At 36.1% G+C, this 17128-nt stretch overlaps 1 protein-coding gene across 2 annotated transcripts in view; it reads left to right on the top strand.

Annotated features, from left to right (window-relative positions):
• The window catches only part of LOC114466795 (cadherin-4-like), a 393955-nt gene that overhangs the window by 331103 nt on the left and 45724 nt on the right, over positions 1 to 17128 (top strand). For both annotated transcript variants that reach the window (XM_028452546.1, XM_028452545.1), the window contains 2 exons: positions 4790 to 4934; positions 11743 to 11915. In XM_028452546.1, coding sequence (XP_028308347.1) covers positions 4790 to 4934; positions 11743 to 11915 — 318 coding nt within the window. The remainder of the gene's footprint in view (positions 1 to 4789; positions 4935 to 11742; positions 11916 to 17128) is intronic.

The following is a 17128-nucleotide window of genomic DNA, read 5'->3' as shown; positions in this document are numbered from 1 at the left end:
TCACTCTAAATGCCGTTACCAATCTTCACTTTGCACATTTCTCCTAGTTTTAACAGCACACCTAAAGCAATAAACTAATATTATCCAGTGGATACTGTAGTGATACGTTCTTCATAACGCTGGGTTTCTGGCAGATTTCCCAGAACGGTGGCAGCTGATTTGAATAAATGTACAATCTGTTTTTGTCACCTTTTTGCTGTGTCTGCTATTTTTGACATTGTGCATTGAGATTTGAAGAGGCAAGCTTCTATTTGCCATTTGGGCTCTTTTATCTACCACAGTGGTGAAAAAAAAACCCCAGCTCCATGATGCAATGTGCAACAACATGAGGGATCATCGATTTCTGTTTCCAAACACAGTTTTCTGTTCGTGCCTGCCCCCGTCTTTGTATTTACATGAGCACCTTGTCAGAGTTATAGTCCTTGTAAGCTGGCAAGACTAACCATGAGAGGTGAGTAGATTTGTACCTGAGAGAAGTTTTAATCAATAAGGTGATTTGTTAGGGAAATAGGGATGCTTGCTAAAGGCTGCCTAAGTGAGCTGCTGTTTGTTCTTGAGGAAAAGAGGGAGTTGGAGTGGAATACAAAGTGCAAAGAAAGGCAGAAGAGGCAGGATAAAGGTGAAGAAAACACTTACCGTTTAATTTAAGTTCTATGTCGTTTAGCACTGTAAAAATGACCAAAAACGCAAATTAACTGTACTGTATGGAACCTCAATGCGCTAAAATATCCGAACAGAGTTTTTCCTAATTAGTGTTGTTATCCAGGATGCTACGACACAAGTTGCTGGTGTTTGACTGTGTTTTTTTTTTTTACTCTTGTATATTTCCTATTTTAAGGAAGGGCAAAACAAAGCTACGGTCTAGGTCTCATTAATCTACAAGACAAAGACAACATGTTTTTACTAGAAACAAATCCTGGAAGCTTCTTTGCTCGCTGTTAGATTTACATTCCATCAAATTTCAATGCGTTTTATGAACATTATTTCTACTTTCAAGACATTTTATGCATTTATAAACCCTTTCTACCACTTTTCAAAACTAATGTTGCAAATGCTACGTTATTGACACTTTTAACCTCTTTTTTCCATATCTCATGCTTATTTTTTGTCAATTTAACTACAATTCTGTTTGCTTTTAACTGATTTTTGTGGTTAAATTTAAATCTGTGTTTAAAATCCCATTTCACCAACTTTTTGACCATTTTTGGTCACTTTTAACCAATAAAGATTTACATCTTTAAGATGATTATGGTGCAAATAAAAATAAACTTCCTGGATAACAGTGGATAATAATCAGATAAATAAATATATATGGTTATCACAGATTCATAGAAAAAGGGATCATCATTTTGCTGACTTTATGGATGGACCCCAAAAAGCTCCCTTATAGATGGCCTTGTCGACACATGACTGTTCTTCAATGTTCATGTCTGTGTTCAACTACCTTCAGGTACAGTGGGGGTCCTCAGTCTCTAGAACCTTTATTTTGGGGGTTTGCGTGCTGAGAAGGTTGAGAACCAATGATCTAAAGTGAGATGTGATGTGAGGACAGGGATATTTGGTACAGGGCAGATCAGATAATCCAGTGAAAAAAAGTAAAGTCAAATTAACCTTTGGGAGACCTGAAGATGCAACACTGGACAAGGATAGAGACGTATGGTAAAGGGTAGGGTGAGGGAGAGGGGGGTAACAGTGCAGATTGAGGATCTTCACTCCCTGGAGATTTCTACTTATTCTATTTCCTGCTACAGAAAGCCTGCAGGCTGTTTCATTTATCAGGTACTTGAGCTTCTGCTGAGGCCAGCTTGTGTTTTCCTTTTAGCCATGCTCATGAGGAAAATGTCTTCAATCCTTTACACGTGATGAAAAAAAAAAGTACTTTTGATAGAATATCTCATCTTGCATCCACATTTGATCTTAGGATGTGTTCCTACTCCCAGTACTCATCTCCCAGTTCTTTTCAGTTCCCTCCCTCCTTTTTTTTTTTTTTTTTGTTTCCCCACCTTAAGCTTTACTTTTGATGTATTTCAAATACTTTCGAAAGGCCTTCGCCTGCTATTGATTGCCAATGTTTTCACTGAATAAATATTTGCCAGCCTGTGTTGTATGGAGCGGAATGTGGATAGGACGGTATCTGATTTGTATTTATTTATATATTTTACATCCCAGATGCTTCCAGCTGAAAGAGTATCTCACTAAATGAGTTGTAAATGGGGATATAAACATTAACTACAAACGATGCACAAAGCTAAAAAAAACAACCAACTGCCTGTAAATATTCTCATTCTGAGGGGTCACACTTACGTCAAAGCTGTTACTGTGCGTACAGTGAGAAGGACTGAATGTGGAACTGAGAGAATGTTGAAATATCAGGTTTTTTTTTATTTTTTAAAAGGTACAAAGAAATTATTTTTAGTAGGTATATGAATTCATAAGGTATTATTGCATTTGTATGTGTATGTTTGTATGTATATTTGTATATGTACACAGTTGTATATATTATTATATGTGTGATACAGTATATGTGACTTGGTTGTGAATTCAGGCTTAGTCCTTTGTCTACTAATAATTAATATGATAGTTAATAGTGATAGTATTTATAATTGAGGCAATAAAGTGATGCCGGGATTAATAATGACAAAGATATAATACTGAAACTAATTGTTTATAACAATAAAAACAATTGTAATGATGATCATAACAGGTAAATAATAATAATAAGTTCATTTTGAATAAGGGGCAGACATTAAAGTAAGTGTAAACTTTGTCCTGCTTCTTTTCAGGAACAAGAAGAATGTAGTTGTTTTTTTTGTTGTTGTTGCTTTCTTAATCTTTTAATTTTTTGTTTATTTTATTTTTCATTTTGGAATTAAAGTTATTCATATCTGAAATAAACATTTCACAACAAAGAGAGAAAAAGGGAAGATGTATCAGTTTGCCCATTTTAATTTTCCTTACATCGACCTATAAACATCACATTTTTGTGTGAACTCGTCATTTTCTTAATAATCAAGATGTTTTTGTGCAGTTTTGTTTTTCTATACTGCGTTTAAAATATTTTCTCATACTTTCTAACTTTACAGCAATGAAAGTGTCAAGAATAATTTTACAGCATGTATTGATTCCCCCTAATAACTTCATGTCCAAGCTGTGAGAAATCCTTGTTGGCGATTTCATTGATTGGAGAATAGAGCGCAGTCGAATTTGAGTTTGGCTGACTGTGTTTGTAGAGTTAGAGAAATGAAGTCTGTCTTCAAAGCAAACCCAGAAAAAAACAAAAAATAATAATACAAAAATAAATAAATAAAGCAAACCCAGACTGAATGTTCGACACGAAATCCAAGGCAGTTTTTTCTGAAACAAACACCATTAATTTTGCACCAAGTGCTCACTTCCAACAAAATGAGAATGTGTTTTGATTTTGGGGACTGAATGTAAAAGCAGATCAGAGGAAAAAGAGCTGACAAGGCAAGAAATGTATGCTGTTCTTATAAGATGGTTGTTTGGGTTCACACTTTGTATACCACATAGTCAATAGTGCACTTATTTGTTGATAGGGTAAAAATATTACATAGAACAGGGCTGTCAAACTCATTTCTAATCAGTTTGATCTCAAGTGGGCTGCAAATGTTAGGGGGGAAAATGGCAATTTCAATATTATTGTGCGCTGTTTGCACTTGTAAATGATATATACAGTATGGAAAGCAATGACAATATCCAAACAATAAATGACAGACAATCCCTGCAGGATATTTTCTTCTAAATTCTATGATTTTGTGACCAATTTTTGTGTCATTTTAAGGGGAATCTTCTATAATTGATTGTGAGAAATTGCAGGATTTTATCACTCATGACTTTCTAATAAAGGGAAAAGTTTTACCTAGATTTATTACATCTATTAAGCAGATTTTTGTTTAATGTACACAAACTAAAACGTAATTTTTTTTTTTTTTACGTTGCAAACGTCAAATTTTTTTGTAGTTTTAAACTTAAACTTAAATTTTAGATTTCCTGAAATAAATTTATTCAAAAAATATGATTTTGTGATCTGTTGGGTTTAACCAAATCACTGAAATATATACTATTTATTTTGTTAAGTTGTTTAGAGTATTCAGTCTTGACTAATCTAATCCTTCTTTATGGAAGAAGTGTTTAGTTGTTTTTTTTTTTTTATTTGTATTTTTGAAATGTTTATTTTTATTCCTATGCAACACTACCGTGCTTGGCATTTTATGGCACACTTGAGTGTTACGATACCGTAAAACACATTTTCATGTATTTATTTATATGTAGTCTGTGTTTGAATTTATGTGCAAATATCAACTCAAAGTTTATTTCATTTAGCAATCCAATTATGCTTTGAAAATTGTAAATATGACAATTTCCATTTGAAAACAAATATTTTCCTTGCAGAAAATGACCACTTTAAGTGCTCAGATAAATGTGTTGAACAAAGAGAATCATGTTCATTTACAACTGAGTGGTTCCCAAGCTTTTTTCTGTTGTAAATGTTCAGGGCCCCCTCATTGCAACAAAATGTCAACAAAGTGGGTAATACAATTTTACCTTCATTGAAAAGGGTCAAAATTGTGATTATTCTTTACAACTCATAGAAATAACGTAAAATGTGCAATCCCCAGTTTGGGAACCAGTGGTTTAACTTAACATCTCTTATCTTCTTAAATGCAAATCAAAACATATTAACAACTCTAACTGAATATTTATGTCTTCAACTCTGTTATGATTATAAGCAATAATTGTGAGCAATTGTTATGTTTTTGTCTCCCAGCTGCGAGCTCATGCAGTGGACATGAATGGAAACCAAGTGGAGAACCCCATTGATTTGTACATCTTTGTCATCGACATGAACGACAACAGACCTGAGTTTAAAAACCAGGTCTACAACGGCTCTGTAGACGAAGGCTCCAAACCAGGTGAGCACTTTGTAACCCTCCTATTACCCTTGGGGTCAATTTGACCCCATTCAATGTTCTCATGCCTCATATTTCATGACTTTTCATAATTTGATGTTTACAATTGAGGAAGTATAAAATGATCATGATGATATTTTTTCAATGTGCTGAATGCATATTGCATGTATTGGTGTTCATCTGGGGTCAATTTGGCCCCAAGCTGTTTTAGCCATGTAAAACATGTGTGACCTTACTGTACATCCCCACACCTGCAGGTGCAGTGTTGATATTTTTGAGTTCTTATATAACATGGGGAAAGGAAGGTTTACTGTCAGTGAGGTTTTGGAACAGCTCTTTCACAGTGAACGTGATGTAGAGGAGGATGTCTCTGAGACAGAGATTTTACAATGAAAATACGTATGAGAAACAAGTAACTAGCAAAAAATAAGTAAATCAATATTTTTATGAAAGGAAAGGGGTGGGAGCAAAGGGGGGTGGGGGGTGCGGGGTGTCACCAACATTAACCAGTATGGTTCATTCAGATTGTGCTCCCCAAACTAAAAAATATTTGGATAAAACATTTTCAAGATACACTAAAGCTAACCTGATGGTGGCGCTGAAGAAAAGGTCATATCATCACCACAACCAATAGGGTTCATACTCTTGTAGTCATTAATGTCAGTAAATTTGAGAAGATTTGGATGAAAACTATTCAAGATAAATTCATTCCAGTTTAAAAGTTTGACCTGATGGTGGTGCTAGAGAACAGGTCAAGGTTTCATTATCAAGGGGTTATTTATGTATTAAACACTTAAACAAAGTGCCTGCCTGAAACAAAAACTTGGTCAACAATTTCCTGAAAATCATTTTCTGGAGGTAAATATCTCTGGGGTCAGATTGACCCTAAGGTGACTTGGTTGTGTTTTCGGGCTTGCTTCTTTGTGTACTAATAATTGTTATAATATTTGAGTTAATAGTGATAATATTTATAATTGTGGCAATAAAGTGATGCCGGGATTAATAATGACAATTATATAATACTGCAACTAATTATTTATAACAATGAAAACTAGGGATGTAACGATTAATCGTAAGGCAGTTAAAAATCGATTCATAGGTATCACGGTTCACATCGATGCTCTGAAAATTGAGTCGCAGTGCTTTTTTAAACAGCACAGGGCGCTATATATCCTTCTCGTCCAAAAGCTACTACTTTCTTTCTGGCTGCCTTCTACTCTTAAACATGTTCATAAATGATTCCTTACCCCTTTAGCACCGAAAGAATATCTGTAATATTACGTGAATATCTGCAAAAGTCACGTTTTTCTATTAGCTCTGTCTGCTAGCGCATAGCATCTCTTCTTCACTGCTAGAATATCTAAAGTCCAATTGTTAAGGCACAAAATACATTTTCAGTTGCACTTTTAACAAGAAAATGACCTATTATGGAGTTTTGCATTGTTTACTATAGAACCAGAATTTAAATTAATAGGCTTCTTCTTCATTTGTATTATTCCTTTATTTATTTCATTCAAGAATTATTTTTAGTTAAATTGCATTGTTTTGAATAGTTTATCAAGGGATTCTTTTGACAATGAAAAATAAAAGGAAAATAGTACAGTATTTTCTATTTTTTTTTCCCAAAAAAAATAAAGGAATATTTTTCAGTTATCATTTGTCTACAGTCCCATTTAGTAAAATAAATTGTGAGAGAATTGTATCGTGAACCCAGTATCGTGAATCGAATCGTATCAGGAGTTGAGTGAATCGTTACATCCCTAATAAAAACAATTGTAATGTTACAGACAACAATGATGATGATAACAGGTAAATAAATATAATAAGTTAATTTTGAATAAGGGGCAGAAATTAAATAAGTGTAAACTTCATCCTGCTCCTTGTAAATATCCCTGGGGTCAGCTTGACCCTAAGGGTAAAATGTGTGAGTAATATTTGAGGACAATAGTAGGCTTAAATGTGGTGAGGTGATACAATTAGACATGCTTAAAGGGCTGAAGAGAAGCTTGCATGTGAGATCAGTGTCATTAAAAGTATGACTACACCAGTAAATCTTCGACGCAGCAGCAGCAGAGATCTGTGTGTCTGCTAAATCAAGGGAAATGGAACCCTTGATTTAGCAGACAGACGGAGAATCCGTCTCCTGCGGTGGCTTTTCATTTAGCGTAGCCATATAACATTGGCAATAAACCAAAGAGGGTGCTCAGGCTGGAGAGGAGATTGAGGATTAAATGTGGCACACTGTAGCACCGCTGGGTCATTTTATGTGTAACCTCGGAGCTGAAACTTCACAAAGATGAACTCTCCATGTGAGTGTGATGAGCTGGAGTTTATTGCACAGCCGGTGACTTCCAGACGTGTAGGTGCTTACGTTCTTTTGTTTGTGTTTTGATCTTTGTCTTTTTTCCCCCCAGACTTTATTTATAGATTTTTCATTTTACAACTTTGAACACATATATCCACCATGTCCCAATCACCCACCCAACCTCCCATGCCACACAAAAACAACAGCACAGGGAAAAGAAAAGTCAAAATATAAGACAGTGAAGATACATAATGGACAACTCAAATATGAAATAATAACAAATAAACTATACTAAAACCAGATAATTAAATAAAAATAAATAAATTAATGTAACTCCTTTAATCGTCTAGATCAGGGGTGTCAAATTTTTTTAGTTCAGGATACTGAGCTGTTTGATCCACAGGTTTTATGCAGAGAAATTATTAATTTCAACATTATTATGCCCTATTTTGCACTTCTACGTACACATAAAATACAAAATATGTAAGAAACCCACAATATCCAAGCAATACGTTTTTTTCAATAGTTTAACATTAATAATAACTAAAGTCATACAATATGGAGTGTTGAGTTTCAAAGATAAAATGATTCATGTTTTCACTGTAATTTAAATTTTCTCCTGTGGGCCAAATTAGATGCTTCAAAGGGCCGGATTTGGCCCCCGGGCCTTGAGTTTGACACGTGTGGTCTAGACAATAACATGAGCTTCAGTAGACTCTTGATTTCTTTCTCTTTGTCTTTTACTTCAACCTTGCAATTTTTTTATCGCTTTATTCCTTTTTTTTATTTTTTAGTCCCTTTTTGCCTCATGCTACTCTGTAATTCCCAAATGCTTACATGACATTCAGCAGAACAATAATTATTAGAAAAAAAAAAAACGAGTTTTAGAATGTAGAGCTCTAGTGGTTTCAGTGGAAGGCCTATTATAGACTTGAATTAGTTTGCAAATTAAAGAGCCATTATATGGACCTAATCCTGTCAGGCACAGCTTAGGACGCCTGTACAAAGGGGTCCACATTAAACCTATTAAGTGTTCAGGCAAATGAAATTATCACAGCGATGTGTGGCACATTGTAATTGTTTTTTTTTTCTTCTGAATATCCTTCAATCTTTAGAAATAAAAACCTGAGATAGGAGACAGCTTGTCGTAGTCACCGTGTTGGAACCAAACCCCGAAGTCCATTTTTCTCTAACAGCTTTTTTTCACGTCTCTCCGAGCGCCCTTTAGAGTGCTCCCTCTGGCCAAGTCGTTGACAAATGTTGCTTTGAAATGTAATGAAGTTTGAAATGGGAGCTGCGGTTACAATTATCTTCGGACAGGGGCTGTCACTGGCGTGAAATCACTATCTGCAGCAATTAGAATCAGCGACGCAGCAGCAGAACAAGAGGGCGAATGAAATGAAGAGACTGGGTGACAGGCAGGGATCCCAGAGAGTGTTGTGGAAGAAAAGCAAACAAGGGAAGCATTCATGTCTGATAGTAATTTATTGTCTGCTGCAGAACTTTGTTTACATCACATGAGATGCTAAAGGCTAACGTGATTCTGTTCATGGTACCATGATCATTCACACTTTAAAGGCCATTAATAACCATACGGTAGGTCCAAATGTATGGGCACCCCCATTTTTTTTTGAAAAATCCCAATGAAATGCGCAATCCCAACCCAATCTGAATGAAACTCGTTGGTGTAACCCGACATAACTGAGTTAAATTTCATAAAGATCGGTCAATTATTACCGAGATATGCATTTAAAAAATGTTGACAAGGATTTTTCAATTTTTAAACTAATCCAAAATGACAACTTCTTCTCAATAATCTGGTTAACTACAGGTAAAATAAAAATGATAAATAAAATGATACAGAATCAGTATATTTCATCCAGATCCCCCTTCAAAATGTAATGGAATCTTCCATAGCGTAAGGCAGACATAGGCACATTTGGCTCTTGGTCTAATTTTGTGTGGCCCCCAAAAATTGTTTTTCAAGAAGTTGGAAGGAATATAAAGCACAACAAAATACACAACATGACTCCCAGAACTCACAAACACACACAAAATTCCAAAAATACTCAAAATGACAGCAAAGACTGACACAACAACCACTTAAACAAACAAAATGACTACTAAAATACAAGAATATCTACAAAATTACAGGAAAATACAGAAAGCAACAACAAAACTACAGAAAGTGACCCCAAAAATGCATAAATTGACAACGTAAATGCAGAAAATGACAGAAAAATACACAAGATTAAAGCAAGAACACCAAAAAAAAAAATAAAAAAAATGCACGTTTCCAAAAACACACAAAATGACATTATTCTCAATGCTGACATAAATGTTGATCATGTGGCCCTTGGATCAGATACAATCACATTTTTGTGGCCCCCGCTGTGATAATATTTAACATTCCTGGCGTAAGATCTATTTTTGGTGAAGTACTTCTATCAGTCAAACAAACTAATAAATAAACGCCATATGACCTCCTTGGCTGAGATAAAAAGTGTTATTGTGGATGTGATAAGATGTCAAACATCCAAAATAATACTCCTAATTTTGTAACACATTTAAAAAATGTTCACATTTCATACAAACCAAATGTATTTTTTTCTGGTGTGGTTACACCTTTATATCTGAGAGAGAGTAGATATTTGTAAGGTTTCTGATTGGCTGGATAGTAACACATGGATGATAAATGTACTCCTCTGTCATGTGGAGTAAGTTTCTCTTTCCTCCATTCTCATTAAGAAGTATTATCATTCTGAAGCAGAAGTTAATAATACCTTTGTGTGTGAGTAGTAGTAGAATCAGTCAGGAGTTCCACAGGGGAAACACTGAGACGTGATCAGCCTCTAAATAACCTCCATAATTGATTTAGCGTGCACTTTATACTCGTGTATAATTTGTTTTGAAGATGATGTTTGGACATTGTTTTTATCATTTGTCCTTGTTAAGTCAACGTTTCCAGATGGCAAATGGCCCAGATTTCTCTGTCAGCGTTAAACTGTAGATATCAATTTAGAGTAAAATGTGTCGTCAAACTGTTGCCGAACTTCCAATGGTTTTGTTAGCCTTTTTTTATGAGCCCAATAACCATTACCTGTGCAATTATTGTTAATTGCAGTTTTTGAAATCTGTGTGTGGCATGTTGATTTAGCAAAACAGTGCATCGTTAAACCAAGTCATTTCATAAATGTCACAATAAGTAATTCCTAACTTTAAAGAATTGAAAAACATCCCAATGGCCGTATTAATGATAGATTTTTATTTAGTTTTTTCAATAAAACAAAGCTTATTAGTTATGTATTATAGTTTTCTCAATGACAATAATGAAATTGTTATAAAACAAAAATGCTCTAAAAGAAGAAAATCCAATCACAGCTAAAGTTCTGACCATAGATTTTTTTTTTTACCTGAAAACTTGCCGCTCAAAGCCATTTTTCAACAACAAATGATTGACATTTAGGGAAAGAAAAAACAGTATTTCCTTTGATTAAAGTGGCTCAGCTGGCTTTGCTTGGATTTGTTTCCATTTTAGAGAAACTAAACCCCAAAACCACTAAAGTATTTGGGTATTAAGTAGGGGTGTTGATTGATTCGTGTCCAACTGTTAACATTTTAGTTACAATTTAGTTACAATTTGGCAGTTTTTGTTGTAAAACTGTAAGAGGGACTGCCCTCTACGGGTTTAAACCCTTTTATTACAACAGAATTTTGCAATTAGCTGTGAATGGTGGTTTGTGACGTTTTGGTGGTTTCTTACATCACAAACCACCACTGTTGGCTCCGCCCCAACAAGAGAGTTGCGAAATAGAGGTATAGTGTGTATACCATAGCTTGTACTTTGGAGATTTTATCATATAGACTGGGCGTGTCTTAACTGCTCCAGGTGCCCCACAGAATGTTCAAAACTACACTTGTCAGCCAAATCCTCAGAGTTTAGTTTCTCTTTAAGGAAAAGAAAATTATATTTCCTTCAATGAACCCCTAGGCGACGAACCTCCAATATATTCTATGATTAATATACAATATACTCCAGTATAACCTCTAAGATACTCTAATAAATTGCATCAGAATGATCAAAAATACAAATTTAAGCACCAAAACCGTTGCTTCAGCCCACTTCCAAAGCACAGCCTTTACCCATGTGTACATTCATGTTGAGGATTGCATAGCAATGCATTTTAAAGTGGCTCAGCCAGCTTTGTTTGGAGTTTTTCCATTAAGAGCAACTATGGGCCAGACTGGTTTTTTTGTGGTCTATGTGTTTCCAGATGCCAATCTTAAACACTTTTGTAGTGATGCAGTTCTTCATTTGCTTTTCAGTAAATGTGTGTGTGTATGTGTGTGACTGGAATTGCCAGGCCTTGATAAAATATGATTTTATTATAGACTCGTGCCTAGAATATCTGTGACTTTTCCTTTATGAATACAGAATGCTTAAATGTCTTGGACCGACTGTATATGGTGACATGTAATCAACTTTTCTTGTTATTATTTTGTCAGGAACCTTCGTGATGCATCTGGCAGCGTTTGATGCAGATGACAACACCACGGCCAATGGAATGGTGCGCTATCGTATCCTTTCCCAAACCCCGCACAGCCCCATCCCAAACATGTTCACCATCAACAGTGAGACCGGTGACATTGTGACGGTGGCACCTGGCCTCGATCGAGAGGTTGGTCTTTTTCCAGCTATTATGTTACTCATGAAGATGTAAATGTAGTTGCATATGTACAGTATTTTAGCATGTGTCTTGTTTGAATTAGTCTCAACAAGTATTTATCTGTGTATTTAGAGCAGTAATGGTTCTCAAACCTTTTTATCTCAAGTACCCCCTTTCTCTTACTTTTGAATCCAAGGAGCCCCTATGTCCGACTGCAACATTTTGCTCAGAATACTACGACACAACAGCTATAGAGGATAATGATGGCATAAATAAGTAATAACACACATTTTAAATTATCTCATTTTGTAAATAAGTGGAATGAAACGATATTTAGACTTTCTGAATAGATTTATTTCAAAATTATCTTTCATTTACGGTCATCTCCCTCCTGATGTGGGATCAAGACTGATCCCTGTATTTTCATGTTCTTAATCAAGATTTCTATTTCTATCGTCATTTTGTGTGTTTCCTTGTTTTTTTTTTCTGTTCTTTTCAAGTTTTCAGTATATTTTGTCTTTTATTTTGTGTGTTTTTGTGGTCGGTTTTGTGTTGTTGTTGGTGTTACTTAAAATAATATCTCTCAGTGTGTGTGTGTTTATGTCTTTTTGTATGTTTCTCTGTTATTTTTGTGTATTTTGTTGTTGTTTGTTCTTTTTTATTTTTCAGTATATTTTTTCTCTTATTTTGTGTGTTTTTGTTGTCGGTTTTGTGTGTTGTTGGTATTTAAATTATTCTCTCTCAGTGTGTGTGTGTTTATGTCTATTTGTATGTTTCTCTGTTATTTTTGGGTGTATTTTGCAGTGATCTCATGGGGTTTTCTTTCATTTAGTGTGTCTCTGTTGTAGTTTTGTGTGTCGCTAGTAATAGTAAGTATTTTTTTTATCTCTTAGTGCGTGTTTTTGGTGTCATTTTGTTGTTGTGTGTCTGTTCTTTTTATTATTCAGTATATTTTTCTCTTAATGTGTTTTTATTGTCGTTTTGTGAGTTTCTATTAATATTTAGTATGATTATCATTTTTAACTAAAAGTAAACATTATAAAGCCCCGTATTTTCAATGCCTTCATTTGTTAATGTTCCTCTGTCTCTCTCAAGTACCCCCTGTGGTGCCATCGTGTACCCCTCAGGGCACACGTACCCCTATTTGAGAGACACTGATTATGAATTTCAAATGTTTTTCTTTTTTTTTCTTCCATTGCACACTTCTGCGGTCACCTTGCTTATGGAGCCCTGAAAGTAGTGACAAGACCCAAATGTGTTTTTTTTTTTTTTGCTACATGGATACGCCAGTGACAACTTTATGCCAGTGACAACTTTGCAAGGAAAAACCCAGCGAGCGATCAGCGTTCCTGAACTGTTAGCAGTGACAGAGCTATTAACAACACATCACGCTGCAGCGCGCTGCTCACGCTGCATGCACTGTTTGTGTGCTTACGCGTGGTTAAAATCAGAGTCAGAAAAAATCGAAGCTAGGATGCCCTTGACACTTGTGAGACAGGGACAAAAGCCCATAGAATCATATCTATCCTGTGTAAAACACAGGAAATCTATTGGCAACATTAAAACAAGACCAGCTAATAAAACACAGAGGAAGAAGGACAAACCAAAGTACCTGTACCTGTTTGTAATCCAGAAAATGTTCTCATCTCTAACTGATGCCAGTGAGACCCCAAAAACACTAACAAAGTGACGGTTTTGGTGTTCTCACGGGTTGAAAGTTGTTGATAAAACATTGGCAGAAGAAACTCTTTTACCTCCTTGTCTGGTGAAAAAACACAAAAAATGTGATAAAAAGGAAGTGAAAACGCGAAAAAGAATTGAGTAAAAACACTTTTTAAAGAGTCTTTTTCGCTTTGGCGCCATTTTTGCATTCCTCTACGGCAGGGAGTCTCAACAAGTGGGTCGGGAACCAAAAATGGCATCGTCAAAAATAAATCAATACTTAATGTCTCTCATGTCGGACCCATAGTTTTATGCTAATACTTCTCTGGAGATCATTTGTCAACAAACCCATTGTTTATGGTGGATTCGAGAACAAACTTTTGACATTTGTGAGTAAATCTTTATTTTTGAGAACAACTTTTGGAGGACTTACGCATACAGTTTTCCAAATGTGAGTTATGTGGTTTAGCAGGTTTCATTTATCTTAATTTCATCCTAGAGAATAAAAGCCTGCTCTAAGAAACCTGTTCAGTGTGTCAAACAACAACGAAACAATTGGAGCTTAATAACCCTTCACTCAACCTGGAGAAAAAACTGTTTGTACAAAATGTGTATTTTTTGTTGTGTTCATAGTCAAACTGGAATAAAGAAAATGTTGGAGATAGAAGTCCTATGACAAAATGTCACAGGACACAGTAATTCAATGTTAGGTATAAGATATACAGTATTTATAAATCTGTTTATATGTTGCTTCAATATTGGAGATATTTTTCTGTCTTTTTGGATCTCTTAAACTTTCTTAAACCTTTTTTTTTTTCCTGAAATCATTTTGTTTTTAATCTTATTTTTCATCCCACATTTCATTATATTCCAATATCCATCTTTTTTCTGCAGTTGCTGCCCTGATGTGACCCATCTGTGCTTTCCTTTCCTTTTTTCCTATTAGTTCAATTCAATCTGGATCAGATTCCATCCTTCAACTTTTAGTTTCCACAACAGCCACACCTAATTAGGACTTCTTTTTCTGCCGATTCTGTCCCAAATAAAGGATTTAAATGTTAAGAGAACGGTTTAGTCATCATAATATTTGTGTGGATTCTTGTAGGCTTTTGAAACATTGTTGAAGATTATTTGCCATTGAGTTATCAAATTCTAATCCTCAGCCGAGAGTATTGATGTAGTAGTATTTTTAATGTAATCCTTTGGGCATACACTTGCATACATACAGTACATCTACTGTAAGCTCAATCCTAGACAGCAAATAAGTAGTAAAGATGAAAAATTACGGTAGTCTCTGTCACGTCAATAAATTCCCAGCTCACTGGAGAGCATCGCTCGTAGGCTTTTAGTCAGCAATTTTTGTGCTTAGAAACTTTGAACGTTTATTTGTCTCATTCTTCTTGTAGGACAGCATTTGAAAAATGCTGGAAAAAAAACACAGACTCTCTTGTGCTACAGTTGAATTCCCTGCTTTTATCTGTTCTTTACTTTCAAAATATCGTCCACACATGGATTCCTCATTGAAGATTTCTGTGGTGGACTTAACGGAGTTTGTAGTAGGTATCAGGCTACGTTTACACTGCAAGTCTTAATGCTCAATTCAGATTTCATTTTTTTTTTTTTCCTCAGATCCAATTTATTTGTTCGGCAGTTCACATTACCATTTAAAATGTGACCTGTGTCAGAATCCAGTGTGGAAGGTTTGCAGCTCCGAACTGACCCGCATGCGCATTTTTGTGTTTGTCTCAAAGTTTTTGTGCAGTGGAAGCCGGAGAATGAATGACCAGGTGCAAAAGAGGACAAGGAAAGAGAAAAAGAGAGCAAAACAGAACCCGACAGTGATTAAGATATTTATAGCCGAGCCCGACCCCAAACCAACAGTTAAAACCTATTTTTTTCCTCATACATATGACAATAATGACATATTTACTTTTGTTTTAGTTTTAAGCCCGTTCACACCGGATGCTTATCGGGTGTCAAAATTGCATTTTGGGGAGGGGCTTCTCACTAATCCTCTTCCAAGCAAAGTCCTTTCTATTCCTGTCTCGATAGTAATAGTCCGCTGGGTTATACAGCTCGGAGCGAGCACGGCATGGTTGTGTTGGCTTCCTGTTGTCTCACTACAGTCCTACAGTCCTGTCACGAAATGCGTCACTACGTCACTGTTGGAGAAAGCTCCTGATTGGTCGAAGCGCCACGATTCCAGCCAAAAGTTCAACAAACAATCCCTACTCTAGCGTCGGCTACATTGGAGGCACGGGACGCGCATCAAAAGCTTGAAATCTCCAAACGTGCAGCTCTGCTGCATGAAAAAGCTTCAAAACGCGCCACACAGGAGACGCAGGAGGTGCTGCGGGATCCCTCAACGCTCCTAGAAGCGCGTCCACATATATTGTGTATGTAAACCTGACGCTTTTGATTCGTTTGGTGTGAACGTGCCATAAATGTCAACATCAGATCAGCGCACGCAGAATTCAAGCGAACGTCAAGCACAAACAGGCGCGCAGTGCCAGCAAGAGGCACATGATCTAAGTGTCAAATATAAGGATAATCCATGTTCTTGTGCAGAAAAAGAATTGTTTAAACAGTGAATGCTTCAAGCCTGCCCTCTGCTGTTCTGCAGCACTGAAGCCTGTCACTGCTACAGCTGCTACTATAAAGTGACGTCCACGTATCAAACCTGCATGGTTCACACTGAGGTTGCATTGAAGCAAATCAGATCTGTATCAGATTTAGGACCACATATGAAAGTGACCTGGGTCGGATTTGAAACAATTGGAATTGTTCTGTTCAGACTGTCTTTAACAGATCGGATACAGGTCGCGTATGGGCAAAAAGATCGCGTTTGCCCCAGTGTTTACACAACAACGTTTTGCTTCTGTTTTCATTTTTGTTTCCAAAAAGTTCCGCATTCACGTGGCAACATACGATTTGTTAACATGGGACTGCTAGATGCATCAAAAACAATGTAGTAAACATGCCAGGCCAAAAGATGGTGTGCTTTTGCAATGAACCAAAATAAGGAAACACAAGTAAGAGCATTCGTGTCCATCACTCTTTGGATTTAAACTGAATTTCTCCAACAAAGTGTTAATTTACTTGGATCAGCGGAAACGTATTTCAAGCCTGCATCAGATTCTGACCAATTACAGAGCTGCGCTCCTACTTAAAACTATTTGACCGAACCCGGTTTTTAACACAGACTCTGGTTAGACGCTGCACAGTGAAGGTGATGTGTTTCAATAAGCGTGAGACGACGCACAAATGTTTGCTGAGGAGTTTAATGGAGGCTGTCCTCTGGTACATGAATAATTGATGTTCTGAAATGCATAAATTACTCATTCTTGACTTGTTGTGTTGCTGTGTGTGTCACATATGTAGAAGTAGGTTGCTGAGCTGTGTGCTGCAGCAGTAAACCTCAACATAGCGTCTGTAGCATCACATGAAGCTGCTTGTGATGTTTACAGTTGTATACAGAACGAGTGGCTATTAAATAAAGCTGAGTTATTAAAGAAACTTGCCTACATGTGCACGCCATGCACAGATGTGAATTGTGTCTCAGC

Source organism: Gouania willdenowi, chromosome 7, assembly GCF_900634775.1.
Source record: "Gouania willdenowi chromosome 7, fGouWil2.1, whole genome shotgun sequence".
Lineage (NCBI taxonomy): Eukaryota > Metazoa > Chordata > Actinopteri > Blenniiformes > Gobiesocidae > Gouania > Gouania willdenowi.
Note: the sequence above shows the minus strand (reverse complement) of the source record. Positions and strands in the feature narration are given on the sequence as shown.